Here is a 27,968-nt window from a genome sequence, read left to right as displayed (position 1 = left end):
GCGGGCGGGTCTTGGGTTTGACTCCTCAGCGGGACCCTCCAGAGAGATGGGGTGGGGAGGGCCTCGACCTCCTCAGAGCCAGCGGATGGCTGGTTTTACAATAAACGCTCCGAGCCGTGCTTCCTTCTGCCTGCGTCCTGGGGGGGCGGAGGCGCCTCGCGACTTGCCTTGAGCTCGTCGCCGGTCCCGTCTGGAGTCTGTCTCCACCAGCCCTATTGCAGCAAGCCTCCTGGGTTCTGCTCGGGCCGGTCACGACGCCTCCGGGGAAAGGGAAAACCAGGTCACGGTGCCTCCCAAACCTGCCTTCCCGGGGGGACAGTAGGCGGCGCAGATCCGCCCCCAGGGGTCAGGACCAAGGACTCGTCTGTCTCCCACCCGGGGTGATTGGCAGCAGCCCCCTCCTTCCTCGGGGTCGGGAGGCCCGGCCCCCAGCCTCCTCCTCCTCCTTCGGTCCCTGATGTCTGGGCCCCCGGTCCTCCCCGCTTCTGACCCGGAGTCGCAGCACTGGACCCTCTCCCCAGCCTCTGGAGCCCGAGAGCCCAGGCCCTCCCCTCTCAAGATCGTCCCTTCGGCCCCTCGGCCCCTCCTCACTCACCCCGCGGGGTGCTCGGCTGGGTCCGGAGGAGGCGGGGCAGGAGGCGGGGCCTCCTAGTTAAAAGGCTCCAGAACCTAGTACCTGGCAGATAGCTGAAGTCCTGGGGCCTCTTCCTCCGGGTCCGAATCAGTAGGTGACCCCGCCCCCTGGACTCTAAATTCGCAGACGCTGGCACCTGGCCCCGGGGTCGGGCCCAAGTCTCCAACTCGAGATTCCGTCCAGGGAATCTCAGCCCCCTCTTCCCCAAATTTCAGAGGGTGTCCGGGACCCCAAGAGTCTCCTCCTTGGGAATATAAGAATCCAGTCCCGCATCCGTCCCCCGCCCTCTCTCCTCAGATCCTGAAACCTGGGTCTCAGCGCCTTCCTCCTGCAGGACCCAGAAGATCAGCTCCGGATGCTCTGTTCCTTCCACGGTCTCTAGATCCTACTAAGATTTGGAGCTCCTCCCTCCTTGCGTCTCAGCCCCTTGCTCTCCCTCCCCTAGACCCCACCATGGGCCGCCCACCGCCTGCTGCAATGTGGACCTGGCTGTTCCTGCTGCTGTTGCTGGAAGCCTGCACAGGTGAGGAGGGTGAGAAGATGCTGGTGTTGTGTGTGGGCTGTGGGCACGCCGTGGCCGTCTGTGGATGCACGTGTGTGTGTGGGGGGGGGGAATTGGGGTATTTGGAGCATGCGATTGCACAGAGGGGGCTTCCATGGGCTTGCTCTGCCGAGGGTGGGTGGAAGCATCACACTCAGGCAGCAGGTAGGAGTATGTCAGGTCATGCCGTAAATTTGCATGAGCACGGCAAGCCTGTGGGGCTGCTTGCTAAGAGGTGCGCGCGCGTGCGTGCGCACACACACACGGGCATATGGGGCATGTGGACACATGTGGGAGCATGCAAAGCAAGCCCTGTGTGATGACTCACCGGCCTCCATGAGTGTACGTGTGTATCCATGTGGCAGAGTGTGAAAGCCAGGGGCCCACACGTGAGAGTGTGTGGACACATGAGGAGACAGGAGGAGAACTTGGGGTGTGTCCTTTGAACGCACGGTAGTTTTCCTGCCCTCCTCCCCACCCCCCACCCCCGCCCTTGCCACAGCTGTCCCCCTGGGGTGGCAACCCAACACTCTCCCTCTAGCCACAGGACACCAGAGGGCACAGGAGTCCAAGGTGCTGGGCGGCAAGGAGTGTGAGGCCCACTCACAACCCTGGCAGTCGGCCCTGTTTCAGGGCGTCCAACTGGTGTGTGGGGCTGTCCTCATAGCCGACAACTGGGTCATCACAGCAGCCCACTGTAAAAAACCGTGAGTGGATGCCAATGAGTGCATGCACAGAGATGGGCCGGGCTGGGGGGAGGAAGAGGCTGGGGCCCGGATGAGGTCTGAGCGAATGTGGGACTAAGGGGCCTGGACTCCTGGGTCTGAGGGAGGAGGGGCTGGGGGCCTGGACTCTGAGATATGAGGAGGCCAGGGTTTCAGACTTCTGCCCGGTCCCATACTACCCCTCCGCATCTTTGCAGGAGGTACACAGTACGCCTGGGTGATCACAGTCTGCACAAGAAGGACAAGCCGGAGCAAGAAAAGGTTGTGGCTCAGTCCATCCCACACCCCTGCTACAACAGCAGCAGCGATGACCACAACCACGACCTGATGCTCATCCGGCTACGCAGCCCCGCATCCCTGGGGCCCAAAGTGAAACCCATCAACCTGACAGACCACTGCCCTCGCGTTGGCCAGAAGTGCACCATCTCGGGCTGGGGCACTGTGACCAGCCCCCAAGGTAGTGAGAGGGAGAGGAGACGCTGGGGGGCCCACTGGACCCCAAGCCATTGGCAAAGCTTCACTTCCAGAAGGAAATGAAGAAGGGGCAGTGATTGCGAGGTTGAGATTAACCAGTGGCCCATGTTAGGGACCTTGAAGGCCAGGATATTAGTAGGAGTGGTGGGAGAAAGAAAGCAAACTGACACATAACATTGTTAGGCAGGGCTCGAAAAGATGGAGGGAGGGAGCGATGGAAGGGTAGATGGATGGGTGGATGGATGGATGGATGGATGGATAGATGATGGATGAATAAATAGATGGATGATAGATGGAAGGATAGGTGGGGGTGGATGGATGGGTGGACGGATGGATGATGGGTGGAGGGATGATGGATGGATGCGTGGGTGGGTAGATGGATGGATAGATGATGGATGAATGGATAGATGAATGCATCCCTCCTTACGGTGGAGAATGCCATGTTACGAGACCCTTTGCTGTACTGTATTTTATATGATCTCGTTCTTCCTCTTAAACCCAGGATTCCTGACTCCAGACCCCCTTTCCCATCACACCCAGGAGTCCAGCCATTCCTGCCCCAGGACCTACAATTTAGGTCCCCAGGTCACTCCTCATGCTGGACCTCCATCGAGGTCCTCCCTTTGGGACTTTGAAGTCCAGGCGGCCCCTCGCCCTGCTTCCCAGGGAAGACACTGGGCTCAGCTCAGGGAGGCAGTGTGATTCACCAGGAAGCAGCAACTCGGCACTTCAGGCACCTGCCTGCCCAACTCTCACTTCTAGGGAGACAGTGGGAGGCTGTGGACACCGGCCTGCTCATGGGTCAGGCAGATCCATGGCTCTGCCCCTTTTCTCTGGGAAGATACCTTCCCACCTCTCACCTCTCTTGTCTGAAGAATGCAAATAATTAACCAATTTTTCAGGTCTTTGAGCTCCATGCGGGCACTGCTTATAGCTGTTTTCTTCTCCATTGTGTGTTCATTGTGTGTCCCTGGTGCTCAGGGGGGTGCTCAGTGAATATGTGTTGAGTGATTAGGTGGATGAGTAAATGATGGAAGGAGCAAAGGCCGCCCTCCTGCCCAACGCTGTTGTGAACATTGAGATTGTGAACACAGAGCTTCTGTCACATGCCGGTTCCAGGCCAAAGTTTCTCCCCACAAGTCTGTTCCTCCAGGGCTAATAAGAAACGTGAATTTTAGTGTTAGTCGTTAATCCAGCACTGACTGGTGAGCACCTGGCATGCTCCAGGTGCCGTGCGGTGTGAGTTTCTATCCCTGTGGAGTTGCATGCTGGGTGGGGAAATAGAAAATGGTCAAATACGTACAAAATGAAGGTAAAGAGCTATAACGAGCGGCCACAGAGGTTGAGAGGATGACAAGGGATGGAGGGTTGGTGTTTTAATTGGAACGGTCAGGGATGGCTTCTAAGAGGAGGTGACATTTGGAAGAAATAGGCTTTAGCTGAAACGAAGGACCCGGGTAGGAAGACTGAAGAGAGAGGAGGTCAGAGGTGTCATAAGGGGACACTTCCAAGTCCTGTGGTCCCCTCGTCACTGATTCGAAAGTGACCCAGGAGGAAGGGGGCGTGGCTCTGTTGGCCTGTGAAACACGTCAGCTGAGGATGCACAGGGGGCATGTTGGGTCCAGGCGAGGATGGGGGGAGGGGAGAGGGGGTCGCTCTCTCTGGGAATGAACAACCTCTGCCTCCTCAGAGAACTTTCCGGACACCCTTAACTGTGCGCAAGTAGAAGTCTTTCCCCTGAAGCGGTGTGAGGACGCCTACCCTGGGGAGGTCTCAGAGGGTATGATCTGTGCCGGGGATACCAGCGGGGCGGACTCGTGCCAGGTGAGTGACTTCCGAACAAACCAATCCGGAGGCTGTCTCCTCCCTCCCGCTGGCCGCAGCTGGGGTGACCTCAGAGAGTCCGCATCCGGCTGGGCTAGGCCTATGTTTACAGGGTGGGAAGAAGATGCAGAGAAGGGCACACTCTTCCTGCAGGTCACACAGTGCAGGGGTCAGGAACGTCGGATTTTCCCTGTCATTCTCCTGGGGTCCCTTGCCTGCAGAATGCAGTTTGGGGACAGGAGGGGCTAAAGTGGGTGACCGACCAGCCAGCCACATTTTGGCACCTAACTGGGTTCCCCAGCACAATGGCCTTGGTCCCGTGGGGGAGCATTGCTGTCTCCCCACCTGGCTGGGCAATGGCAGCACTGACCTCGGTTCTCCCTCCGTGACTCTGCATCCTCAAGATGACAAACCCGGGATTCTGCCATAGATGTAACACTCTCTTTCCTTCCCACTGGCTGCAAGTTCAGCTCTCGAGGCTCTCCTGGCTTTACCCATTTCACGGAAGCCCCACCCCCCACCAGCTATTGGTCCCTAAAGATGATTCTCCAATGCTTTTTCTACCCTGTTCGCCAGGAACGCAGTCATTTCTATTAGTGATCTCACCATGAAATCTAGTCTCTCTGGATGCCTAATGGAAATACTGGTGTCCATTGTGTGTGTGTGTGTGTGTGTGTGTCCACAAGAATCCTGTGCCTTTATCCCATGTTTGATAAATGGGTTCCATGATCTCTTCACCAGAGGCCAGAAACAGAAGAGACGTCAGCTCAGTCCCCATCATCTCCTTGAGAGCATTCTCTTCTCTCACGGGTCAGGATTTTCCGCATTGTCCTCAGGCACCCTCTCCATGACCTCATCCCTGGAAGGCCTCCCTTTTCTCTCAGTCTCTCTCTCTCCAGAGCAAACTCTAGGCTCCAGGGGGTGAGGCTCTTATCCCCAGTGGCTGGAGGGGACCGATCACTGTGCAGGGCAGGTACTAAGTACTGGCTACCGGAGGGCATCTCAGGCAAAACTCTCCCCCTGCTCCCCCTCCAGGGTGATTCCGGGGGCCCTCTGGTGTGTGACGGAGTTCTCCAAGGTATCACATCCTGGGGATCAGACCCCTGTGGGCAGCCCCAGAAACCTGGCGTCTACACTAACCTCTGCCGCTACCTGGACTGGATCAAGAAAACCATAGGCAGCAAGGGCTGAGCCTAGGACGAGCTCCGGGTCCCCCTCAATAAACGAACTTCATCGAGCTCCTTGCCTGTCTGTGCTTTGGCGCTGCCGTCGAGGTGAAGGGTTGGGGTCTGTGCCATGCCGAGAGGCTTGACAGGAGGTCTAGAGAGACCATGGTTGCTCTCATCATGGGACCCCCTTTTTTTCCAGAAAGACTTAGAGGAATGAGGGGTTAATTCCATGGTCAGATTTCTGATATCCAATGGGCTGGTCTGTGAAAGATAGACTTGAAAGGGTTTTTCTTTCCTTGTCTTGAGCCGCTAAAGTGTTTTTCATCTTTGGTGGGGGAGAGTCTCCCTCCACTGTTGAAACTGTGAGATATGCAGAGTAGGGTGCGGGAAGTATGCGAACAGCTTAAACACACGCTCACGAACAGCCATAAAACCACAGCCCAGGAGAAGAAACAAAACACAGACAGCCCCAAATGTCTGACAGTTATTTTTTTTTTCTCTCTCTCTCTCTCAAGAGAAGTAGCAGCTTTTCTCCTAGCTTGGAGCTGTCAGGGAGTGACTGCTGTGGTAGAAGGAAGTGAAGCATGTCACTGCTGGTGTCCGAATTGAAGTGTGGAGGAAAGGACATTTGGGGGCATTTCCATTAGAGCAAAGGCTTAATGCAAATTGCCTTGGGAGAGCTGGGGGTGGGCAGTTGCGGTAGGTTTGTAAGTGAATTGCAACAAGCTAGGCAGTGGCTTCCCTCTGGGTCTAGCTCATGCCTCTTCTAGTACGTTCCATGGTTTCCTTGCTACGGAATCATCCAACTGCTCTATTGGACTCCATAACTTCTTTCTCTACTTTCCACTTCTGCATTTTCAGGGTGTCTGCCGACTATGCCCTCCTCCATCCATCTCTCTCTCTCATTCTCTCTCTCTCTCTCTCTCTCTCTCTCTCTCTCTCTCCCCTTTGCAACCTTTGAACTTCACCTTCAACAACCACCAGCAGTTCTCTCCCAGGATCCCTCAGATGATATTCTCTTGAAAGGAAATCCAGTTGGTCCAACTCAACTTTTCTCCTTCAGCCGGTGGGGTGATGGCACTCTAGACAGGTCACCAGTCCTATCCAATCAGGGGCCATTGGGAGTCGTGTGCTATGTGACACAGACAGTCGTCCTCTGGTTCCTCACGAGGGCTGTGGGTGTGTGAGGTGCTTTGCATACATCAGCCTCTTTGATCTCCACGAAAACCCCCCAATACCGGAAGTTGTAAGGATGTTTTTCACGCATAAACTCCTGGTGCCAAAGGATGTGTTTCTGGAGGGGCCACTCAAGGGTCACCTCACCCAAAAGAATCATCGCATAATGTTTATGGTCAAAAACTTCAAACTTACATAAAACAGAATGGCATAGTGAACCCTTGCACGTTACTGGCCAGCTTAACGATGGACAAAATGCGAAACCAATTCTACTTTTGCTCATACTTCCAAACAACTTCCTAACACTGCAATATTTGGGGAGCAAGTCTGAGCCATCATTTCCTTCTTAAATGTATCATTATGTATTTCTGAAACAGCAGTTAGTGGACTAGGGCCCAGCGGGCCAAATCCTAAGAGCTAAAAATAAACCCATATGACAAAAATTTGTAGTCAGTGGTTACTACTATATTTTGAATAATGTCAATTAAAGATAACATTCTTTCTTGGTATGTAAGTACCTGTATAATAACCTTGATTTTGTCTCCTGATCCACAGAAATTAAAATATTTGCTCTCTGGCCCTCTATGGAAAAAGTTTACCAATCCCCACCCTAAAAGACAGATTTAAAAAAAAAAAAACAACATAACCAACTTACATTATCAAGCCTTACAGAGTTAATAATAATTCCTTTATATCGCCCAATATCTAGGTGATATTTAAATGTCCCCGGTGGAATATAAACCATAGAGGACTTGAAGATTGATTTCCGGTGTTCTGGAGGTAGATGGCTGAGGTCAAGGTGGAGAAGAAACTTGTCCAAGGTCAACCAGAAAGTCTGAAATAGAACCGTGGCCTGTGGAATCCAGCAGGGGACCGGAGCACCAGGCACAGACAGAAGCTGAAGGACCCCTGTAGATGTGGAGCTCATTTTTGCCTTAGTCAGAGGGCTTTGAGGATCGAGTGTGGGAGCCTCAGTTCAAGCTGACTTCAGTGCGAGAGGGTGTCGGTCGCTCAAGTGGCCAAGAAGGCTCGTGACGTCAGAGGAAGTGACGTGGGGAGCAGAATCTCTGGAAACAGTGACGTAAGCCAATCGGCTCGCTTTCCGTCGCCATGGGACACTGTTTTTTTTTCTCCCTCACTCAGCCTGCCCCTCTCTGCTTCCCTCTCCCAGATGTGTGAGGCTGCTTCCCACCTCTTGTGTCTTTCCCCCTCCTGTGGTTCTCGTTTAACCTGTGTACATGTGGAGGGAACACAGCAGCCACAGACAGACCCAGCAAAGCACACCTAGCAGGAACAAAGGTTTCCTTTCTGCTGGCGTCTTGACACGAATCCCGGGGGAGAACTCTGTATGCATAATTAATAGGCCCACGAGGTTCTGCATCTGTTCTCAGCCACATGAGTCTCTAAAGGAGCGTGGGAGCGTCCCGGAAATATTTCTCTTGCAGAGTGTGGGTTTATGCAATGGTGATGCCATGAGAATCCCCAGCATTCGAATTCTGCCCTTTCTGCCTCCTGATCTGAATGACTTTGCTCAAGTGATCTAAACTCTTTAAACTTCCCTTTTCTCATCTATAAAAATGGAGGACACAGTGCTGACTTGAACATAGGTGAGGAATAGCAACAAGGTCCGAGAAGCTGCCGATACATCACACAGCAAGAAATAGAAGCTTCTCCATTCGGTGGGTGGGTTCTGTGCCTGTTAGGTGCCCGTCCATGTTCCCTTCATCATTTTATTTCATCCTCCAATGTGCCTTGAGAAGTCAGCTTAGGAACTTAACTTGAATTTATTTAGTCGGTATGGGATCCACTTGGGTATAGTGTTTGTTAATAGACTTTATTTGGTAAGTTTTGTGAACAGATGGATCAAGGGGGCATGTAAAGTTGACAAAAGTAGAAATTGTGTCGGACTGGGATTGAAGTTGGAATGTTAAGATCGGTGTCAGAAGCGAGTCAGAGATGGGTACGTGGCAAGGATGTCGGTGTGGGCTTCCTGGAATATGACAGGGATGGAGACTAAAGTCTGAGGCGTGTGTGGGGCCAGCTTTTGGACTGAGCCTATGGTGACATCTAGTGTTTGGCTTATAGTTAGGGGGTTCAGGGCCCAAGTCAAGAGTCAGGGTGAAGGCTGGGCGAAGTGTGAGTTGTAGCTCGAGTTGGTATTTGAAGTTAGGAGCTTGATTGAAAATTAGGTACCATGTTGAGGTATAAATTGAACCTGGTCAAGGATAAATCATAGCCGAAGGTTACGATTAGGTATCAGCTGAGGATTCCAGCTAAGCCTCAGGCTTGTGTCGAGATTGATGTTGAGAGTCATGTCAGAGCAAAGACTGGAATTAGAATTGTGGTGGAAGCCAGGTGAGGATTTTCTCAGCCTGTCATAAGCTCACGATCACATCTAGCCATGCATCCTCAATAAAGGCCACCACTGACCATCGAGCAGGAGGCCCTGCCATCCTAAACCTCACACTCTCTCGCCACAATCTCCACTCAACTCATCACTGAGGCCTGTCGACGTTCTCTTTTTAAGGCTTCTTGAATTCATCCACACCCTCATCAGCATCTCCACCTCCTAAAGGGACTGGTCCGAGTCACCGTTACCTCTCGTCTGAACGACAGCGGTGGCCTCCTCATACCTCCTCATCCCCTTAAAAATCTATCCTTCACACAGCAGCCGGGTTGATATTCTGAAAACACAGGTCTTGGTATGCCATTCACCTGACTAAAGTTCAAGTAAGTGGTCCCTCATTGTCCACAAGACAAAGGCGAACTCGTCATGACCTAGAAGGCCCGTCATCGTCTGCTTCCAGTCAGCCTGCGTTCTCTGACCCCCACCCATGTGCCCCTTCCACCTCAGGACCTTTGCACATTCTGTTTCCTCTACATGACGCAGACTCCGTTTTTTTCCGGGTCATGCTTCCTGTTCTTTCCACTCTCAGCATCTTATTTCTTCTTCTGCACTTGACTTTCAGTTCCTTGAAGGAGGGAACTCTGTCTACCTTCGTGCTACCGTATCCTCAGCACCAAGCCCAGCCTGGTAGACAGCTGATGCTCGGGACGTACTTCTTAAGTGTACAAAGGACCGAGTCTGAGAGAGGGTGTGGGAGGAGGGCTGGGGGAGGAGCTAGTGTTGGAGGTGGGGTTGGCTTGGTTGGCTATTGGGGTTCCAGGGAGAGATTCAAGTGACAGTTGGATTCAGGTTCATGGTTTAGGATCAAATGTGGGGTCTGACTTGAGATTCGAGCTCTATGCTGAGGTCTTAATGAAAAGATTTTGGCTGTGGAAACCAAAAATAATCTCCAAACCAGAGAGAAAACATGACAGATGACATGAAAGGAAGGGTCTCCATGGAGGGTTAGTTCTTCAGCTCAGCAACCTGCTCAAAGACCCAGGTTATGTACACCTCTGTTTAGCTATCTGCAGAACTCCGGTTTGGCCCACCAGCCACCTCCCTCCATGGTTCCAGAAGGGCTGCCTTGCTTCCAGAAGTTACATCCAGCAGGGACACTATCTAACAAAGTGCAAAAAAAAATAATTCTTTTAGTGTCTTGCTTTGGGGGGTGAGTCAGGAAACATCTTTTAGAAGTGGCCCAGTGGTCTTCCCCTCAATCTTCACTGGCTAGGAGCACCACAAGTCTCTTTCCAAAACAGTCACCGGTGAGCACTATGTGGCTCCCACACTTGGCGCAGTAAGCCTTCTTCATGGTCACGAGGATATAAGATTATCTAAACAAAATCTAGTTTCTGATGGAAGGGAAGAAGGAGCAAAGGCTTGGGTAGGCAACAATACTGTATACGATAGGTCGAATTATGGAACAAAGGTAGAATTGGGTTAGGTGTCAGAAACGAGATAGGATTCGGACTCAGAGATGAGGAAGGGGTCACATTTTGGGGTCCAATTTAGAAGTAGGGCTCAACCCCACTTTTAGGAATTTGCCTTCAAGCAATAATCAGACAACGGTTCTCATCTCACTCAATGAAAAAGCCCAAGTCCCACACTGGTTCTCAAGGCCCTGTGTCATCTTAGCCCTGTTATGTTCCTGACACCTCTACCCACCCGTCTCCCTTTTGCTCATCCAGCTACAGTCAAAAGGCCTTCCCTGCAAGAACATTCTAGGTCACCCCTTACTTGCTCACCTGCCTGTTCACTGTGTCTGAAACTGACTGCCACCATGTAGCCATGTGAACTCACCTGCCACCTCCTTCAAGGTTTTGATCAAATGTTATCTTCATGTTGAGTCTCTCCATCTTCCCCTCATATTATAACCCACAGGTCCCGAGAGCAGAAGTAACCCATAATCAATACGCTGTCCCCCTTTCATGGTCTTATTTTCCTCGGTAGCCCTTACTGCTGCCTGACAAACTATGTATTTTGTGTACTTATTTTTCAAGGGCTCCACCTACTAGGATAAAAGCCTGTAAGAGGGTATTTTCGACGTTTTGTTGAAAGTAGTGCCCCCAGTAGCCAGAATCGGTTCCAGCACAGAGAAAACGCTCAGCGGACACTTCTCTAATGAATGCCATGAGCGAAGACGAATAGACGAGGAAATTCATTTTGGCATTATTAGCATTAAAACTTCTCACATGGACTTGAATCTGAAACAGATGACGTAAATCAATAAAACTGCAGCAGAATATTATGCGACAGTTATAAAGGAAGGAGAGATCGTCTAAATGTGTTAAAAAGAAAACTCGTTCAAGATATTGTATAGAGTAAATAAAAGGTGACATAAACGTTTAGTCCAGACATTTTGTTGTCCACATGTGATGTATGTAGGAACGTGCCTATAACGTGAGAACACACGCTAAGAGAACAGTAAGGCTTTGGTGTGTGGAGGTAGGAAAGCCGCCTCTTTCTCACTTGTACCCCCATAAAATCAGGTTGGGGTCGGGGTCAGGCTCAAAGACACGACTAGGATTCAGGCTGGACAAGTTCCCAAGAGCTGGTCAGAGTTAGGGCACAGGGTCTGGGTTACCCCTGAGAGAGGGGATGAGGGCAAGAAACATGGCCATGGAGGAGGACCCGGCCGAAGCGCATTCCTGAGCCCTACCGCTCAGAGCCAGAGCCCGTGAGAGTCCCGCCCTCGCTCACTCCGTCGCTGCGGCCGGGGCCAGAATGTGCACGGGCGGGCAGACCGGCTGGATACCACCCCCACCTGGCCCCAGGAGGGAGGGCGGAGGGAGGGTGCCGGCCAATTGCTTTCGCTGCCTCAGGGGTTCCGGATAACCGCAAGTGCAGGAAGGGGGCGTCCTGGAGCCGGCTCCACCTGCCCCGCAGGTGCTGGGGGCGGGGGGTAGGGGTGTATAAGAGGGCAGCCCTGCGCAGGGCTGGACGTGCTTGTCTCCGGACCTTCGGACAGGACGAGTCTGGATCCCAGATCAGGTCAGACCCTCCCGAGGCGAGGGGGGGGGGGCGGGGAGTGAGGCTGGCTGGACAACTGATTCAACGCTGAGCTGGGGGGATTCCAGGGACCCAGAACCCTCATTCTGAGAGATGAGGGGCGCGAAGTCTGAAACTTGCGGACTCTTGGGAGAAAAGGGACTGGACATACAGACTTATGGTGGGGAGGGCTGGGAGGCCAAACCCCCGGGTCCCCAAGGGAAGGGAGTCTGGGGGCCCGATGCCCGCGTCTAAGGGGGGTCGGGCTTAGCGGATGGTCTCCTGAGTCTGACGGGGGAGGGGCTGCAGGCCAGGACTCTTGTTTTCTGAACTGTTCGGCGTTTCTGGCCCCACCAGAAGACACCTCTATTCTGCCTGGCAGCCACACAGAGTCAGAGGCCAATGGCAGGACCCCTGCCCGCGGCAATCCTGCTGCTGTCCTTAGCCCTGGGGTTTGCTGCACAAGGTAAGGGCTGGACCGGGAGGCCTGACCTCACCCCCCACCCGGGCATGCAGCGTCCCCACCTGGCCTCCCGAAGGGGTCCCTGAGTCAGGAACCCTCCCCTGCTGCAGCTTCCTCCCATGAGGAGGAAAGCCTCTGCTGCCTGCGCCCGGGTTCTTGCTGGGGTTGCGTTGAGACCAGGCGCTCCCCTGAGCTTGCGAAGAGGCTCCCTCTGCCCCTCCGCGCGCGCACCTGCGGCCTCTGCGCGCCGCGCTGTTTCCGCCCCCTCCCGCCTCTCTCTGCCTCTGTCTCTGCGGATCCATCCGCTGATGCCTCGGCTTTGCTCCGAGGCCAGATGCTCGCCGCCCACGTCCTTCTCCATGTCTCCATCCAGACCGAGATAAAGGCGACAGGATCATCGAAGGAGTTCCATGCACAGAGGGCTCCCACCCCTGGCAGGTGGCCCTGCTCAAGGGCAGTCAACTCCACTGTGGCGGCGTGCTGGTAAACGAGATGTGGGTGCTCACCGCAGCTCACTGCAAGATGAGGCAGGTGGCGGCGGCATCCGCTCTCCCCGCCCCCGCACCCCTCCCCCCCGCTCTCTATCGCCTGTCCCCGGGTCCCTGTCCCCCATTATGGGTTCCCATCCCTCCCTCCAGCAGTCACAGGGTCTCTCTTCTCTCAGTGAGTACAACGTGCACATGGGCAGCGAACGGCTAAGCAGTCGGAGAGCGCAGAAGATCAGGGCCACCCGGTCTTTCGTCCACCCAGAGTACTCCACCCAAACCCACGTCAACGACATCATGCTCGTGAAGCTAAGCAGCCGGGCCAGGCTGTCATCCACAGTGAAGAAAGTCAACCTTCCCGCCCGCTGCGAACCCCCCGGGACCATGTGCACCGTTTCCGGCTGGGGCACCACCACCAGCCCCACCGGTGAGACCGCTCAGTGACCCGTGAGCCCTGAGCACTGGTGCCCTCCACTCCCAGGCCCAGGGGTCCAGGCCCCCATCCCCTCCCCCCAGACGTGAGAGTCCAGGCCCCCAGCCCATCTGCCCCCAGTCTCAGGAGTCCAGGCCCCCATCCCTTCCTGCCCCCAGACCCAGGGATCCAGGTGTTAGTCCCCTTTTCATGACCCCTTTTCCAGATCCTCTCCTCATTAGTGCCCAGGTGACCCCTGGCCCAGGCCTCTAACTGACCTGCCCCGCCCCCCATCAGTGACCTTTCCCAAGGAGCTTATGTGCACGGATGTCAAGCTCATCTCCTCCGAGGCCTGCAAGAAGGTTTACAAGGACCTGCTAGGAAAATCCATGCTGTGTGCAGGAATCCCCAACTCCAAGACCAACGCGTGCAATGTGAGAGACCCCTCCCCCGCTCCATACCCCGCTCCGGGGCCTTACCCTCCACCCCTACCCCGCACCTGGGATCTGGGGGCCTGGCCCTGGTGCTGAGCCTTCCCTCACACTCCCAGGCCTGCTTTCCTGGCTCCCTCTACCTGCTTCTCCATCTCTGTCAGAGTCACAGCCCATGGGGGCTGGTGTGGCCCTGGGCATGGACACACGGATGAAGGGAAGGGACTGGAGTGGGACAGATGGGGACAAGACTTGGCAAGGGGAGTGAGGCCCTGGCCACAAGCCCAGACTTTAAGGGGGCGCCAAAAACTCAGTGACCAAGATCATTCATATTCTAATACAGTATTTTTTAAAGGCCATGCAAAAAATCCACAATGAACAAAATATCAATTTTTAATAGAGATCCGTGTTACTGGATTTTCCATTTGCTTCAGGTTCCTATGTGGTTCAGCCCAGTACAGTACAGTATCTAAAACTCAGATACTGTGTTCGTCATGGACTTTTTTCATATCTAATTTAATTTTTTAAGTATCACATTAAAATAGTATTTATTGTAACCGCTGAAATTTTGGGCCAAGGCTAGTATCTTACTTCACCCGGGCCCTGGTTCTGAAGAAAGAAACAGTCCCTTCCTCCTCTCTGTCCCCGTCCTCGTCCTCTCTCTCTGACCCCCTCTGCCCCTGATGGTGACACCTACTCCAAGAAGCCCCGCCCCCTCCTTGTGATTGGTCCATTGACCGAGGCCCCATCCAATGTCTTCAGAGAACCTGGGGGTGTCCTCTGCGAGCGGGTTAGCAATAGTTCTTGCTCTCTCATTGGTCCACAGAGACAATAGGTCTCTTCCTATTTGCGCCAGGCCAGCGTGGAAGACTGGGGTCTGGCAGGACAAAGACCCGGTAATTGAGGAGTGTATGAGACTCAGGGCTGGTAGGTGTGAAGCCATAGTTAATCTACAATCTCTCTCCTCCAGGGCGACTCAGGGGGACCACTGGTATGCAAAGGCACCCTGCAAGGCCTGGTGTCCTGGGGAACTTTTCCATGTGGCCAACCCAACGACCCAGGTGTCTACACCCAGGTCTGCAAGTACACAGACTGGATAAACCAGACCATGAGAAAGCATCGCTAATTGTCCAAACTCCCATCTCTCTATCTGCACTGCCTCAACAGGAAAGTCACCGAAAAGAGGACGTCAATGACCTATGGTCATATTTGACTTTACTTTCTTTAAAGTCTTATTGAAACTTCAACAATATGTGCATAAACCAATTAAATTAACAAACAAACAAAAAAAAACTAAGATCAAAACACGAAATACAAAAACCTCAGTGCTGGTGAAGATGCGGTGAGACCAGCAACCTCCACCACTGGAACTGTAAATTGGTACAATTTTTACGGAAGGCAGTTGGGCAAGGTCGATCTAGTGCCTTATTCACCCACTTTGACCTAGTAATTCTAGTAAATCCAAAACGTGGGCAAAGTTTTAATTCTTCAAAACCTTATTTGTCATGGCAAAACTGTGGAAACACCGAACACATCCCAAATTAGTGAACTGTTTAACTAAACCATTAACCGATTTGTGGCAAGGACATATGTGAAGCTGTTCAGGATAATAATTGTGCAGAGTTGTCAGTGTCTCGGGAGACTATTTATGCTACCTGATGTTAAATGAAAAAAGGAAGAGACAAACACGTATACGCATGTGATCTTCCCCGTGCAAAATGAAATATTCACAGAATAAAAGTTGAAAGAATGTGTTGCAAACTGTGTGGAGTGTGTCCTTCCTTCCGCTTCCCTTTCTGGGCCTGTGCACTTTCATGACCAGACAATACACATGGGGTCTCTGAAGAGCTATGGCTGGGGAGAGGAGACCCTTACAGATGGGAAAGAAAAGTGTACCTGATTTTGAGCCCTTACCCTCCCTCCTGCTCTCCACCCAGCAGCGTGTTCCTCTCCATTTCCTAGGCCTTATTCGTCCCCATCGATGAAATGGGGAGGGGGGGAGGAAGAGAAGGGAGGAAGGAAAGAAATTCTACTTCATCAGGGTACTAAAGGATGTGAAGTGGTTCTGAGCATTTCACAGGTGACAGACTAGGAGAGGAGGAGGGGGTTTTCAAGAAGGAGAGGGCTGGCAGTAGAGGGAACACGGGGTCCCACAAGGGCCTACCACAAGTGCCCACCCATAAACCCGGGGGGAGGGGAGAGGAAGCTGGGGCTGGGAACCTGGGTAGGTGGCTGCTATTCTCAAAGCAGGCGAGAAGGGCCTGTGGAAGGGAGGGGGAGGAGGAAGGAGTCTCGGTGACTCAGAGCCTGCTCTCAAACCCCCCCCCCCCCCGGCCTCCTGCTATCGGAGGCTCCCTGGGCAGTCACACCTCAGACTGCTGACACAGGGATCCTCGCCAGCCCAGGATTCGTGACCCATACCTACCTGTCCAGTTCCTCTCCCAGAATTCCCTCTGGCCAACATTCTCCAGATCTTTCCTCTCCTCATCTTATCTCCCCCTTGAGTTTCCCTTGCCCACTCTCCCCCCCCCATGCCCCTTCTTTTCTCATGTTGCAGACGCTCTGCAGGCACCGATTTCCCCGCACAGAGGTGGCTAAGACTCCTCCTCCCACACACAAAAATGGGGGAGCCAAGGCTCCAAGCCCCTTGCTTGAAGACCCAGAAGTTTGGATCCCCAGCTTCTTGTTGCCCCTGGGTCAGTGTCAAGTTGAAAGAATGTCTGGGGCTTTCGGCCACCCACACCCATGAAGCACTACCAACTTTCTCTTCCTCCAGCAAGCCACCCCAAATCAATATTCAATCTACATCTCGACAAAGTAACAAAACATGGCAGCTGCTCTTTATGAGGACTGGAGACGCCTAGCCCTGCACCCCTCCTCCCCAAGTCTGGGGTTGGGTTGCTTTGCTATGACCTGAGATAGCGTTCTTGTCAAATTGTTTAAAAATTGACTTCATTTGTCTTAGGGTGGACGGGACGGCATGATAGTTAAAGGTGGTCATTGTAGAAATGGGGCCTCGCGGATTCCTGTCCCAGGCTGGCGCCTATAAGTGACTTGCTTTGAGCACATTGCCACCCTGCCCCGGCTGCTTCATCTCTGCAGTGACAGAAGTGGCACCTGACCCCCAGGGCTGTTAGGAGGATAAATCAATTTAACACCCAGAAAGCGCTAGAATATTTTCCAACACAGAATAAGCCTTTGACGCTTGTTGTTTTCTTTTGATTGTCACTCTGTGACTTCTGTCACTTTGTCCTGATTACGTTCTTGTCAAGTTTCCTCAACGAACGTTTCCTTTATGGAAGACTTGGCAGAGTGCACCACTTGGGGGAAAAACATCCCATATGTATGTAAGGAAGCCTGTGCAGCTCATAGAGCCAGGGTGGGTTCTGGGGAGTGCCTGGAGTTGGGGCCTTCACCTTCTCTCTTAGAAGGTCCTCCCCTTCCCCACTGCCTGCCACCTCCCTCCTTTTTCACAAGGCTCTCAAAAATTCCTCCCAAACCCAACCCATCCATACTGCTGTATGGGGGACTCCGTGGGGACAGACGGGGTGTGCCTGCTGCCTCTTTGGAAGCTGAGTTTCCACTTGGGCTCCACCGCTTCCTAGATTTTTGACACTGAGCAATTAACTTCCTCCTCTCGCTGAGCCTTGGTTTTCTTATCTGTGAGATGGGAGTGGAAGCGATAAAGTCATTTAGTCATCTGGTCAACATTTCATAAGGCTTCCCCTGGGCCAGGTCCCGTGCACTCGGGTGCCTGGGGCACGGGGGTGAGTCAGCCCCAGTGCCTACCCTGAAGGAGTCCCCCAGACACAGACGTGACTCAGGGGGTCGTGGTGCAAGCTGACTTGAAGGAGGCACCAGCCATGGGAACCGAGGTGGGTGACTAACCCGACCGCAGCGGGCGGAAATCAGGTGGCATTCTGGGAAGGCTTCTACGCAAAGACTCGAAGGACGAGTTGGGAGAAGGTGAGAACATTCTGGGAATAGGTAGTAGCATGGGTGAAGGCCTAGAGGTCAGAGGGCACTGCACGATTCAGGGAACCTCAAAATCATCTCCACGGCTGGAGCAGGGCGAGAGAAGTAGGCAGAGCCGCACCGGGTGGCACAGTGTCTGCTGGCCACGGTGGCTCCTGACCGCCCGCAAGTCCCACTTGAGATGAGCCATCCACATGGAGAAGACACACCAGATTCTAAACGCAAATTGTGCAAAAAACAAACAAACAAATAAACAAAGGCACACTGTCTCCTCTGGTTGGTCTAAATTCAGTTTCACGTTGGAGCGGTGGTGTTTTGCACGTGCTAAGTGAAATGTGATGACCTTCTCCTGCTGTTTCTCTTCCCTTTTTCGTTTGTGTGTTTACCTGTGACTACTGGAAAACTGTAAAGTGCACGTGTCCCTGGTATTTCCACTGGCCAATCTTGCTCCGTCTGCTGAAGGTCTCCACACACTGGGCCAAGCGGGTAGGACTTTGTCCCGAGGGTGATGGGGGACCCAGGGGGCCGTGAACAGAACAGGGACAGGGTCAGCCCTAGATGCCCGAGGACCCCTCTGGGGTCCAAGGAAGGATACAGAGGAGGCGGAAGAGCCTGCATGATGGTCCAGGTGGGGGGGGGGCAGCATTGAGCTGAGGTCAGGGACAGGGACATGAACAGGAGGGACCATGCAGACAGCGGAGGCTCTAGGGGCAGGGCTAGGGTGGGCAACGGTCTGTGAGAGGTGGTGGGGACAGCGAATGCCAGATTGGTCTTCACCCCAATCCAGGACAGGTGGGGGCCAAGCCAAGGTGGTGACAAATAGCTTCAATACGAGAAAAGTCATGCTGAGCCAGTGCCAGGGTGGCCATCATTGAGACTGGTTGCCTTGTTGCTCAACCATTTCCTGGAAGCCGCCCCCCCATCCCCCCTACCCACCCCCCTCTCCCCCACCCCACCCACCCCCCACCTGGTTTCCTCCTCACGCCCAGCAGCCCACAGGGCACTGTGGCTGCCACACCCACCCTCGTGTTCCACCGCTCAGCCACCCCCGCCCTCACCCGCACCGCCCTCCGCCCCACACGCTGGGCCTCCTCACCGCCTCCTCAGATCCTCCTAGATCTCTCCATGGCTTCCTGCAGCCCCGCCACACACCCCCACGTGACTCTCAGATTTTGCGCCATTCCTGCTTCCTTCCATGTCCTTCCTGCTGAATGTCGTAGAGTCCCCAAACCCTCCCGTATCCTACTAGTTTCCTTACCGCCTCCCATGTCATCCTTTCTAGCTCCCCGGGAACCCAACTCCCGCCGTGTGTACACACACACACACACACACACACATGCACACACACATTCTCTCTCTCTTTCAGAAAAAGAAAGGGACGGACAGACCTCCGAGGTGGGCAGACCTGGAGGAGGGGGGACAGGGTGCTCGAGGACCCTAAGAGCCAGGCAGAGGTGGGCGGGCCATTGGAAGACAGCGAAGGGACTGTCACATAGGAACAAAGGGGAGCTATTGAGGCAGCCGCCTGCCATTGGCCTGCCTGGAAGAGAGGTTGAGAAACGGAGCTGCCAGGAGCGTGGCACTGGGCACTGGGGGCGGACAAAGCCTGATTGTCCCAGGCCCTTTCCCCATAGTGCCTGGGCCTGCGCCCCAGCCTGAGGCAGGGTCGGCTGCCAGCCCGGTGACACATGCTTTCTCGCTAGCTGGCTCACTCTCTTGTGGGGACAAGGAGGTCGTCAGCACCCACAGAGGGACTACGGGCAGGTGCGTGGATCGCCGCAACCCCACTGAACCCATGTGGCCTGGCTCCCGGACCCCAGGGCCTGCAGAGTGGGTCCCTAGAGGCCATGGCTACTCTTTGGCTACGTGGGAGGCCCACATTTGTGTCCTCGGATACTTTCTTGCTCAAGAAACTAGAAGTCTATGGACTGGGGTTGGGGGGCACAAGCTCCTGTCATCCCTCCCCCAGACCCAGGTGTCCAGGCCCCTAGTGCACTCAGGGACCAGTGCTCCCCTCCCTGGAAGCGAGGATCAGGGGTCATCGGGAACAGAGCTGCGAGGGTGGGAGGAATGTGTGTGGGAGGCAAGTGAGGAGGAAAGGGTGGGGCGGCCTCCTACCTCAGGGGCCTGGGGAGACAGGGGTTAAAAGGAAGCACTGGGAGCATCCGAGGACAGGACCTACCTCTTCCAGAGGCCAGGAGGCCAGGAGGCCAGAGTACCGGTCCGGTAGGGCAGTCTCGAAGCCTCTCTCTCCCTCCCTCTCTCTGTCTCCGTTTCTGTCTCTGTCGGTCTCTGTCTCTGTCTCTGTCTCTCTCTGTCTGTCTGTCTCTGTCTCTCTGTCTCTCTCTCTGTCTGTCTGTCTCTCTCTCTCTGTCATTCTCAGGAGCCCTCTCTGCTTTCTGAGTTTCTTCTCCCCCTCAGCTCCCTGTGTTTTTGACTCTCTCTCTGCCTTCCCATCCATTGGCCTGTGATACATGCTGTCCCTGCCCCAACCCAAGAACCCTTGAACCAGTCAGCAGTGGCCCCCTGCAGGTAAGACCACAGGGCAGCCCAGAGACTACAGGTGTAAAGGTGAGCAATGGGTGAGCCCAGAGCCACGGTGTGGTGCGAGGAAAACGCACTTGGAAACAAGGTCGTCAGGGGCCTCCCTGGCCAACCCTCCCTGCTACTCAGCAGGCAAAAGCAGAGCCAAGAGGTGCAGAAAGGCTTAATAAGAATCACACTGTGAGCGGCACCTGGGACCAGCAGATGCGGTCTGGGTCCTCACTGGCACCTGCCTTCCCGAGAACCTTAGATGGAAGACAGGGGTGTAGAAGACAAGGAATCAGGAGGCTGGATGAAGGACAGAGGCAGAGGATGGGCCAGGGAGGGGGTCTGATGGGGAGGGGGCCCGAGGAGGGGGCCCCGGGAGGGGATGATGGAGAGTTGGCTTCTCCTTCCAGGAATGGCCCTGAAGACGCTGATGGCAGCCCTGGTGCTGATGGCAGCAGGTGGGGAGGGGGGGTTGGGGACAGGGTGGGGGTTGCTGACGGGCGACAGAAGGAAATGGAATGGGGGTGCACACGGGGCGTGGAGGTGGGGTGAGGGGCTAGGTGAGGAACTGGGGGAGGGGGCGGGAGGGGCGTGTGCAGGTGGGGAAGAGACCCGGATGGGACTGACCCGGGGCGGGGCAGGCTGAGCCTGGGTGAGGGGCGGAGGTAATCTCCATAATAAAGGAGATTGGCTGACCTGGGGGTTGGACCTGGGGATTGCACCTGCCGTCCGCAGAGCTCCCGCCCACGGAGATGCTGCCCTTCGCCGTCCGGGCGGAGCAGGAGAAGGTGCTGCACGGTGGCCCATGCGACCAGATGTCCCACCCCTACCAAGCCGCGCTGTACACCTCCGGCCACCTGCTCTGCGGAGGGGTCCTCGTCCACCCGCTCTGGGTCCTCACCGCGGCCCACTGCAAAAAACCGTGAGTGTCCGTGCTGTGGACGGGGAGTGTTGGCCACTGGACGCCACTAGCGTGTCGCAGGCTCCAGGCGTGAAATGACATGCCTGCCCGCCGCCCTCCCCACCACCCGTCCCAGCGTGAGGACATCTGATAACAAGGCTCATCTGGCCCAATATTTAATTGAGCACTAAATATGTGCCAGGCCTGTTTGGGGCCCTGGGGATCCAGCGGGGCGGGGGGGGGGGGCGGGGCGGTGGTGGAGAACGAATGAAGCTGCTGCTGTTGTGAACTGACCTCACTGGGGAGTCAGATCCTGCAGGGCCCCGAGGGGCGAGAGGAACATGCGGGCAGCGGGAAGCCACCAGGGAGCCTCAGGCTGGGCAGTGGCGAGGTCTGACGTGGGCTTCCCAGAGCACGCTGGCTGCCGCGTGCAGAGCGGACAGGGCACTCGTCCACGCGGAGGCCGTCGCCCTGTCCGGCACCATCAGATGCCGGCCTGAGCTAGGATGCCTGCAGTGGGGGTGGACGGAAGCTGACGGCCTTGGGGCCTGGAGATGCAGGGTGGGAGGGAAAGAGATGAGCAGGGCTGGCCTCCCGAATACTCACCTGGAACAGTTGGGTGTCCATCTGTCTTTCTCTATCTGGGGAGAGGGAAGAAGAAGCACTTTGGATATGGACAGGGGAGCATCGGACATTTTGCTTTAGTGGAGGAAGAATTTGAGATGCTTGGGAGATGTCCAGGTAGGGTGCCAGGTCAGGCTCTAGTGCTTAGGGGAGAGGTCAGAGCCCAAGGTGAACCGTGAAAGCGTCGTCTGCAAGCAGATAGCATTTAAAGCCATGGGATGTAGGTAGAGAGAGCCTGGGACCAATGCCCAAGGGACCGATAACCCCCAGTTAGACCAACAATAGGTGTTTGGTGCTGAGTGTGGGCCTGGGGCTGAGCAGAGCCCTTGACACACCATTCCTGGCATTTCCACAGTAGGAATTGGCCCCGATTTGCAGACGAGGAAACAGGCTCGGAGAATAGCAAGTGATGACTCAGGTGCTATGTCTCACTGTTGTGGGGAAGGGGTGTTGTCTCAGGAGGACCCCCCGGTGGCCCCCTCCCCAATGCTCAGGGGGACCTGGCATCACACCCACCATCCTCATTCATTCACTGGGTGCCCACCAATCAAGAGCACCCACTAAGGGCCAGATTTGAGTGGAGCGGTGGGCACGGGAGAGCTACACAGAGTCCCTGCCTTGGGAATACAGGGCCAGAAACACAGCTGCTTAACAAATGAACTCTTGAAAACCCCTACAGTTATAAATGACCCTAAGTCCCACAAAGGGGAAGAACAGGGATGGCTCCCCAGAAAATAAGAGTGAAGGAGCCCACTAGACGTGCAGGAGGGTGTTGGGAAGGGCTTCCTGATGAGGTGAAATTCAAGCTGAGACGCGGAAAAACAAGGGGGGGGAACAGGGGAAGGTGGAGGAAGAGCATTCAGGGCAGAGGAAATGCAAGAGGGAGGCAGGGAGGTGAGAACATACAAAGTGTCATCAGGTATAAAATAATGCCGGTTGGAAAGAAAGCAGGAGGGGGATTTGGGAATTGTCCACTGGGTAGGATTTTTGTGTTTTCACGGGGTTGCCAACAAAGGCCTCGCGGAGAAGGGAGCGTCTGAAGGGGGCGAGGGAGGGAGCCATGCAGGTGTCTGGGGGAAAGCGCTACTGGCAGAGGAAGCAGCCAGTGCAAAGGTCCTGGGGCAGGAGTGTGGCTGTCGCATGCAAGGAAAGGCAGGGAAGCCAGTGTGAGGGGAGCAGGAAAGTGGGGGAGAAAAGGAGACCCCGAGGGGTGACGGGCAGGACCCGGTAGGCCACAGCGAACACTCTGGCCTTTACGCTGAGTGAGACAGGAGTCACGGGAGGCTTCTGAGCAGACGATGAACAGAGACTGACCTGTGTTGTTAAAATACCTCTGGCTGCTCTGTGGAGGATAAACCATAGGGGGCCAAAAGCAGACACATGGGGTCCAGCAAGGTGGCTGGTGCCGTGGTCCAGGTAGGAGACGATGGGGCTCGGACTGAGACAGAAGCAGTGGGGTGGGGAGGAGCGAGACATGGTCAGACTCTGGACATGCTTTGGAGAGACAAAGGGATTCCCGGGTGGCCTAGATGTGGGGCGTGCTCAGGGACAGTCTCCCGGGTTATTCCAGGAGGATGGAGGGAAACAGGGCGGATGGTTCACAGAGGACCCACCTCCCGCCACAGCCCCATCTGGAGTCTCACCTGAAGTCTCTCCCTCCCCAGGAATCTCCAGGTCTACCTGGGGAAGCACAACATTCATGAGAGAGAGAGCTTCCAGGAAGAGAGTTCTGTGGCCCGGGCCGTGCCACACCCCAGCTACAACGCGGCCACGCACGACCAGGACATCATGCTGCTGCGCCTGAGGCGCCCGGCCCGGCTCTCTGAGTACATCCAGCCCCTGACGCTGCAGACAGACTGCTCGGCGAACCACACCACCTGCCAGATCCTAGGCTGGGGCAAGACCCAGGATGGTCAGTGGGACGATGGACGATGGCAGGGCGCGAGCAGGCCACCGAGTGATGGGTCACGGGGAAGGTGGACCGAGGGGTCAAGGGTCAAAGGGGACCGTGGTCTGATGGTGGGCCAGTGGGGCAGTGTGTCAGTGGGCGAAAGACCAGGGTGAAGGAAAGGCAAACACAGGAGCTGGGCCAAAGAGTGAACAACAAACGGAGAAAGTAGATAGATAAGTAAACGGTATGGGAAGATGGGCCAGAAGATAGAGGGTCAGGGGGCACACATTAATCAGGGAGGACACCAGTTGTCAGAAAGGGCCAATCAGAGTGCTCCGAGGACTGAGGGGAAATAAATGGAGGAGGGACGAATGAAAGATGACAGATGGCTCAAGCAGGAGGGTGTGAATTGAGAGAGGGAATGGGTACAGAGAGCCAGTGGGCGGGACCCCTGTAGAACATGGGACAGTCAAGAGCGGTCAGTAGAGGAAAGAGCAGAGGAAGAAACCAGTCCAACAGAGCAGCGAGAAGCACTGCCCGCGAGCCTAAAGGTTCAAGGCCAAAAAATGAAGGTGGACCACGGGATGAAGGGCTGACAGGAAGGAAGGCCCGATGCGGGGAGATGGGACCAGTCGGGAAGGGACTGATGCTCAAGTGATGGCCAGTCAGGCTGAATGGATGGGCGAGAATGGTCCCGTCAAGGATGAAGCGGTATAAAAGATGAGGTCGCTGACAGAGGAAGGAAGTGTGAGGGCAGCTGGAACTGCCGAAGGAGGCAGGCCCTAGGAAAAAGCCAAACCCATCGGGAGCTGGGAGCCGGGAGCTGAGGACTCCTGGAGAAGGGGCGGCAAGGGAGGAAGGCTACAGAAAGGGACTGCCCAGGAGCAGGGCCAGGGCAGGCGCATTTTGAGAACAGTGGCCAATGAGAAGAAAGGAACTAGAGGGGAATAAGGACCAGTAGGGGAGGGAGGGGAGGGAGGGCTCCTCGGGGCTGGGGGGTTGGTGGGAGGAGGCAGGAAGGGTGGGGTGTGACGTGTGACATGAGCCTGGCCCCCTTCCCCCTTCTCTTCAGGACTTTTTCCTGACACCATCCAGTGTGCATACATCCACCTGGTGCCTCGTGAGAAGTGCGAGCAGGCCTACCCTGGCCAGATCACCCAAAACATGGTGTGCGCTGGGGATGAGAAATATGGGAAGGACTCCTGCCAGGTGAGGCCCATGAGGGAACCCACTTGGCACATAGCAGGGGGCGGAGACAAGGAAACTCAGAAACACACAGACCAGACCAGAGCTTTATGGGAGAGAATCCAAGGCACGAAAAGGGGAAGAGGCTCAGTTCTACACAAAGACACAGTTAGGGACAGGCAGAGATAGAGGCACAGCCAGCAGAGACAGGAAACACAGCCAGGGACAGAGGAGAAGCGAGAACCAGAGAGACAAGGGAAGGTGGCGGATGGCGTGAGGGGGCCGTTCTTCCTCAGACGGAGCCCGCGTGAGTCCTGTTTGGACACAGCCACGCTGTAGAGGAGGAGGCTCTAGCTGGGGGGACAGAGGGCTCCACCCTCACTCCCAAAGTGGAGTGGACAAGAGACTAAGAGAAAGTGACACACTGTGAGCTGTATGAAAAGGAAGGACATGAAGATCCCTCTCTCTCCTCACCCTCCCTCCCACCCTCCCCCTTCCCTTGCTCTCTCTCTCTTTCCTTCTTTCCCTTTCTCCCTCCCTCACCTCCTCCCTCCTTCCCTCCTTCTCCCCCCCCCCAGTTCTGTTCTTGACTTTTTTTTTTTTCTTTCTATGCCTCTCTGGATCTTGGTGTTCTCTCTCTTTCTTCATTTTTCTGAGTCTCCCTCAGTCTCTCTCTCTCCCCTCCCCCCCCCCCCGAGTATTTCTCTCCCTCTCTGAGTGTCTCTCTTTCCCTCTCTACATGTCTGTATCACTTTCTGTCTCTCTGTCTTTCCCTCCCTGCATTTCTGTACGTGACCATCCCCCTCTTTCCCACAGGGTGATTCTGGGGGTCCACTGGTGTGTGGAGACCGGCTCCGAGGCCTTGTATCATGGGGTAACATCCCCTGCGGGTCCAAAGAGAAGCCAGGAGTCTATACCGACGTCTGCAGATATGGCCAGTGGATCCAAAGAACCATTCAAGCTGATCAACTCTGACATGCGACGTCCTTGGTCCCCACTGCTGGCTCTGGAATATCTCTGACCAAGACCGCACCCCCCCCCACCTGCCCAGATATGACCCTAAATGCTTAATAAAGACAGTGACCTGACGGCACAAATTCTCCTGATTCCATCCTTGCATCACTGGGAGTGAGCGGGGACATGGCCCAAGGCCTCACCCCACCACTAAGAAAATACAGGAAGCTTCCATCTCCGATTATTCCACGGGCTTGATGTGTTCCAACAGAAGAGCCGTCACGAGTCTGGAAAAACCTGACTTGGGATCCCAGCTCTGCCACGTGCTACCCATACCCCGACTCTGGGAAATGCCTCCCTCTACTGCGTAGACTTCTACCTGCAAGATAAGGACCAGAATGGTGTGTTCCTCACAAGGCAGTGGCTGTTGCTGGGTGTGCTCAAGGTTTTGAACTTGCAGAACACATGCAATAGAGCCCTGTGCACTCGCGTGCCCAATAAAGCAGGAATTCCATTGTTGGTGGTGCTTTTTGCTTTTCTTCCACTTCTATCTCTCCAAAAACCAGATATGCTTAGTGCCCCTTAACATCCCCCCTGGAAAACACCCTTGCTTCATCCACCTTGTGCTAGCCCTCATGGAGAGCTCTCTCCCCTAAATCCCCCCCGTGGTAGCGACAACCTGGAGTCGAGTGGGTTGGGGGCTAGCGCATGTGGGCAGAGTGATGGGAGAGGACAAGCAGGACCTGGTCGATCTCAGACCCCAGGCTGAGAGGCCACAACTTCCTTCTGAGGGCAATGGGGAGCCATGGAAGGGCTCTAAGCAAGGGGTGGCCCTGGAACCTGAGGGGAGAGACTGGAGGTCGGAGGAGGTTGGGGTGCTGGTGTAGGGAGAAGTGAGGGCTGTGCTGGGCCTGGGAGGACTGGAAAATGGAGGCTGAATATGGGCTCACCGCCTGGAAACACCCACAGAGAAGATGGGGGCGCATGGGAACACCCAGGGTGCCCTGAAATGGCGAATCACTCAGGGCAGTGGGGGCTGGGGTTTGAGGTGGACAAGCAGGTGATATGGCTGGACATGTAGGTCACTGGAAAACGGTGCTGGGCGTTGAATGCCAGGCAGAGGAACTTGACCTTGATCCTGAGGGCCCCAAGGAAAGGAAAGACAGGTCCACATCTGGGGAGTAAGGAGAAAGATCTCCCTGGGGTCCCTCGGAGGTGGGGCGAATGGGCAGGAAGGAGGAGAGACTGGAGTCCCCAAAGAAATGAGGGGAGTGGACAGGCAGAGTCAAGTGAGGACCCAGGCTTCTGCAAGCGTGCCGGGGTTCTCCCACCAACACGCACCACGCGTGATGCCAAACTGATGTACACTCCTCTACCCTAAGCCCCAGGCCTGGCCCTGTCCTCAGAGAAGCCTTCTCCTCTTACAATCCTCACTGCACTATTTCTGAGAAAGACAAAACAGTATCTAAGATAGCAGGGGAGCGGGGCAGCCAGTGGGTCCCCAGAGAGAAGGAATGAAGGCCCCAATGTGGGGGCTGGGGTCAGGAGCAGAGAAACATTTAGGAAATGAGGGAGGACCAGAGACGATCATCCATGTGTTTTGAAAATATTTATTGCGATCTCATTTTGCCCCAGGGGCAGACCAGAATGAAATTAGAAGTCGCGAACAGAGAGACTGCAGCACGGGAGATACTAAGCACGTGACACTTTACGATAGAAGAGCGAGGCAGTCCCAAGACTGAGGGAGTATTTGAAATGAATGGAGCCCCTCAGTTCCAGAGACCTTCAGAGCTGGAGGAAAAGCACACCTACACAGCTCGAGGACCAAGGAAACGTGACATTTTCCCAAGGGAGTGTGATGGGAGGAAGTGGTAGACTCCTATGAGGAGTGTGTGGAAATATTAAATCATATGAATGCACTGGGCCCGCCTTGATGGACCGCCTCTGGAAGTTGTGGATAATAAATAAGGCCGTGCAATGCCCCGGGGAGGAACCCACCCAATGAACGTCCGTCCAGGCCAAAACCGACTTTGGCTCATTCAGAGGCAATCGTCTTCCTTAATGGATGAGGACAATAATAAACACTTCACTCATGCCAGGCTCTGTTCTCGGGGCTGTGTGTACTAACTCATCGAATCTTCATGGCAAGCCTGTGACCCAGGAACCCTCACTGTTTCTGAATTACAGATAGAGAG

At 55.0% G+C, this 27,968-nt stretch overlaps 3 protein-coding genes across 12 annotated transcripts; all 3 read left to right on the top strand.

Moving 5' to 3' along the window:
• Nucleotides 1–14: 14 nt before the first annotated feature.
• On the top strand, nt 15–11,269 carry KLK8 (kallikrein related peptidase 8). Of its 10 annotated transcripts, XR_001594527.2 has the most exons (6): nt 15–1,157; nt 1,717–1,882; nt 2,098–2,357; nt 4,065–4,198; nt 7,253–7,624; nt 10,933–11,269. XR_001594527.2 is itself a non-coding variant. In XM_016125735.2 (5 exons), exons 1-5 carry the CDS (start codon nt 1,088–1,090, stop codon nt 7,304–7,306), a joined length of 684 nt encoding a protein of 227 aa, XP_015981221.1. In that variant the 5' UTR covers nt 15–1,087; the 3' UTR covers nt 7,307–11,269. The 10 variants fall into 10 exon arrangements, 9 of the variants coding, with proteins under 9 accessions (XP_015981221.1, XP_015981220.1, XP_015981219.2 ...); XM_016125735.2 differs by having other exon boundaries at nt 7,253–11,269; XM_016125734.2 differs by lacking the exons at nt 7,253–7,624; nt 10,933–11,269 and adding an exon at nt 5,234–6,057.
• Nucleotides 11,270–11,821: 552 nt separating this feature from the next.
• LOC107500473 (kallikrein-7) lies at nt 11,822–15,472 on the top strand. The gene is made up of 6 exons (XM_016125750.2): nt 11,822–11,923; nt 12,278–12,386; nt 12,757–12,910; nt 13,048–13,295; nt 13,578–13,714; nt 14,682–15,472. The coding sequence occupies exons 2-6, from the start codon at nt 12,323–12,325 to the stop codon at nt 14,835–14,837; spliced, it is 759 nt and encodes a 252-aa protein (XP_015981236.2). The 5' UTR covers nt 11,822–11,923; nt 12,278–12,322; the 3' UTR covers nt 14,838–15,472.
• Nucleotides 15,473–19,371: 3,899 nt separating this feature from the next.
• LOC107500470 (kallikrein-6) lies at nt 19,372–26,273 on the top strand. Its single transcript, XM_016125746.2, has 6 exons — nt 19,372–19,450; nt 20,629–20,676; nt 20,954–21,140; nt 23,408–23,655; nt 24,707–24,843; nt 25,636–26,273. The coding sequence occupies exons 2-6, from the start codon at nt 20,631–20,633 to the stop codon at nt 25,792–25,794; spliced, it is 777 nt and encodes a 258-aa protein (XP_015981232.1). The 5' UTR covers nt 19,372–19,450; nt 20,629–20,630; the 3' UTR covers nt 25,795–26,273.
• The last annotated feature ends 1,695 nt before the right edge of the window (nt 26,274–27,968 follow it).

The sequence above is a fragment of the Rousettus aegyptiacus genome, unplaced genomic scaffold, assembly GCF_014176215.1.
Source record: "Rousettus aegyptiacus isolate mRouAeg1 unplaced genomic scaffold, mRouAeg1.p scaffold_m13_p_14, whole genome shotgun sequence".
NCBI lineage: Eukaryota > Metazoa > Chordata > Mammalia > Chiroptera > Pteropodidae > Rousettus > Rousettus aegyptiacus.
This window is presented reverse-complemented; position numbering and strand designations above follow the sequence as displayed.

Excerpts from the sequence above, each read along its gene's own strand:
- KLK8 (XM_016125733.2), top strand. The coding sequence starts at position 1,088 with ATGGGCCGCCCACCGCCTGCTGCAATGTGGACCTGGCTGTTCCTGCTG. Across the intron at positions 1,158-1,716 it reads GTTGCTGGAAGCCTGCACAG|CCACAGGACACCAGAGGGCA; the intron begins GTGAGGAGGGTG and ends CTCTCCCTCTAG. Across the intron at positions 2,358-4,064 it reads CACTGTGACCAGCCCCCAAG|AGAACTTTCCGGACACCCTT; the intron begins GTAGTGAGAGGG and ends CTGCCTCCTCAG.
- LOC107500473 (XM_016125750.2), top strand. The coding sequence starts at position 12,323 with ATGGCAGGACCCCTGCCCGCGGCAATCCTGCTGCTGTCCTTAGCCCTG. Across the intron at positions 12,911-13,047 it reads GCAGCTCACTGCAAGATGAG|TGAGTACAACGTGCACATGG; the intron begins GCAGGTGGCGGC and ends CTCTTCTCTCAG. Across the intron at positions 13,296-13,577 it reads CACCACCACCAGCCCCACCG|TGACCTTTCCCAAGGAGCTT; the intron begins GTGAGACCGCTC and ends GCCCCCCATCAG.
- LOC107500470 (XM_016125746.2), top strand. The coding sequence starts at position 20,631 with ATGGCCCTGAAGACGCTGATGGCAGCCCTGGTGCTGATGGCAGCAG. Across the intron at positions 20,677-20,953 it reads CCTGGTGCTGATGGCAGCAG|AGCTCCCGCCCACGGAGATG; the intron begins GTGGGGAGGGGG and ends TGCCGTCCGCAG. Across the intron at positions 23,656-24,706 it reads CTGGGGCAAGACCCAGGATG|GACTTTTTCCTGACACCATC; the intron begins GTCAGTGGGACG and ends CCTTCTCTTCAG.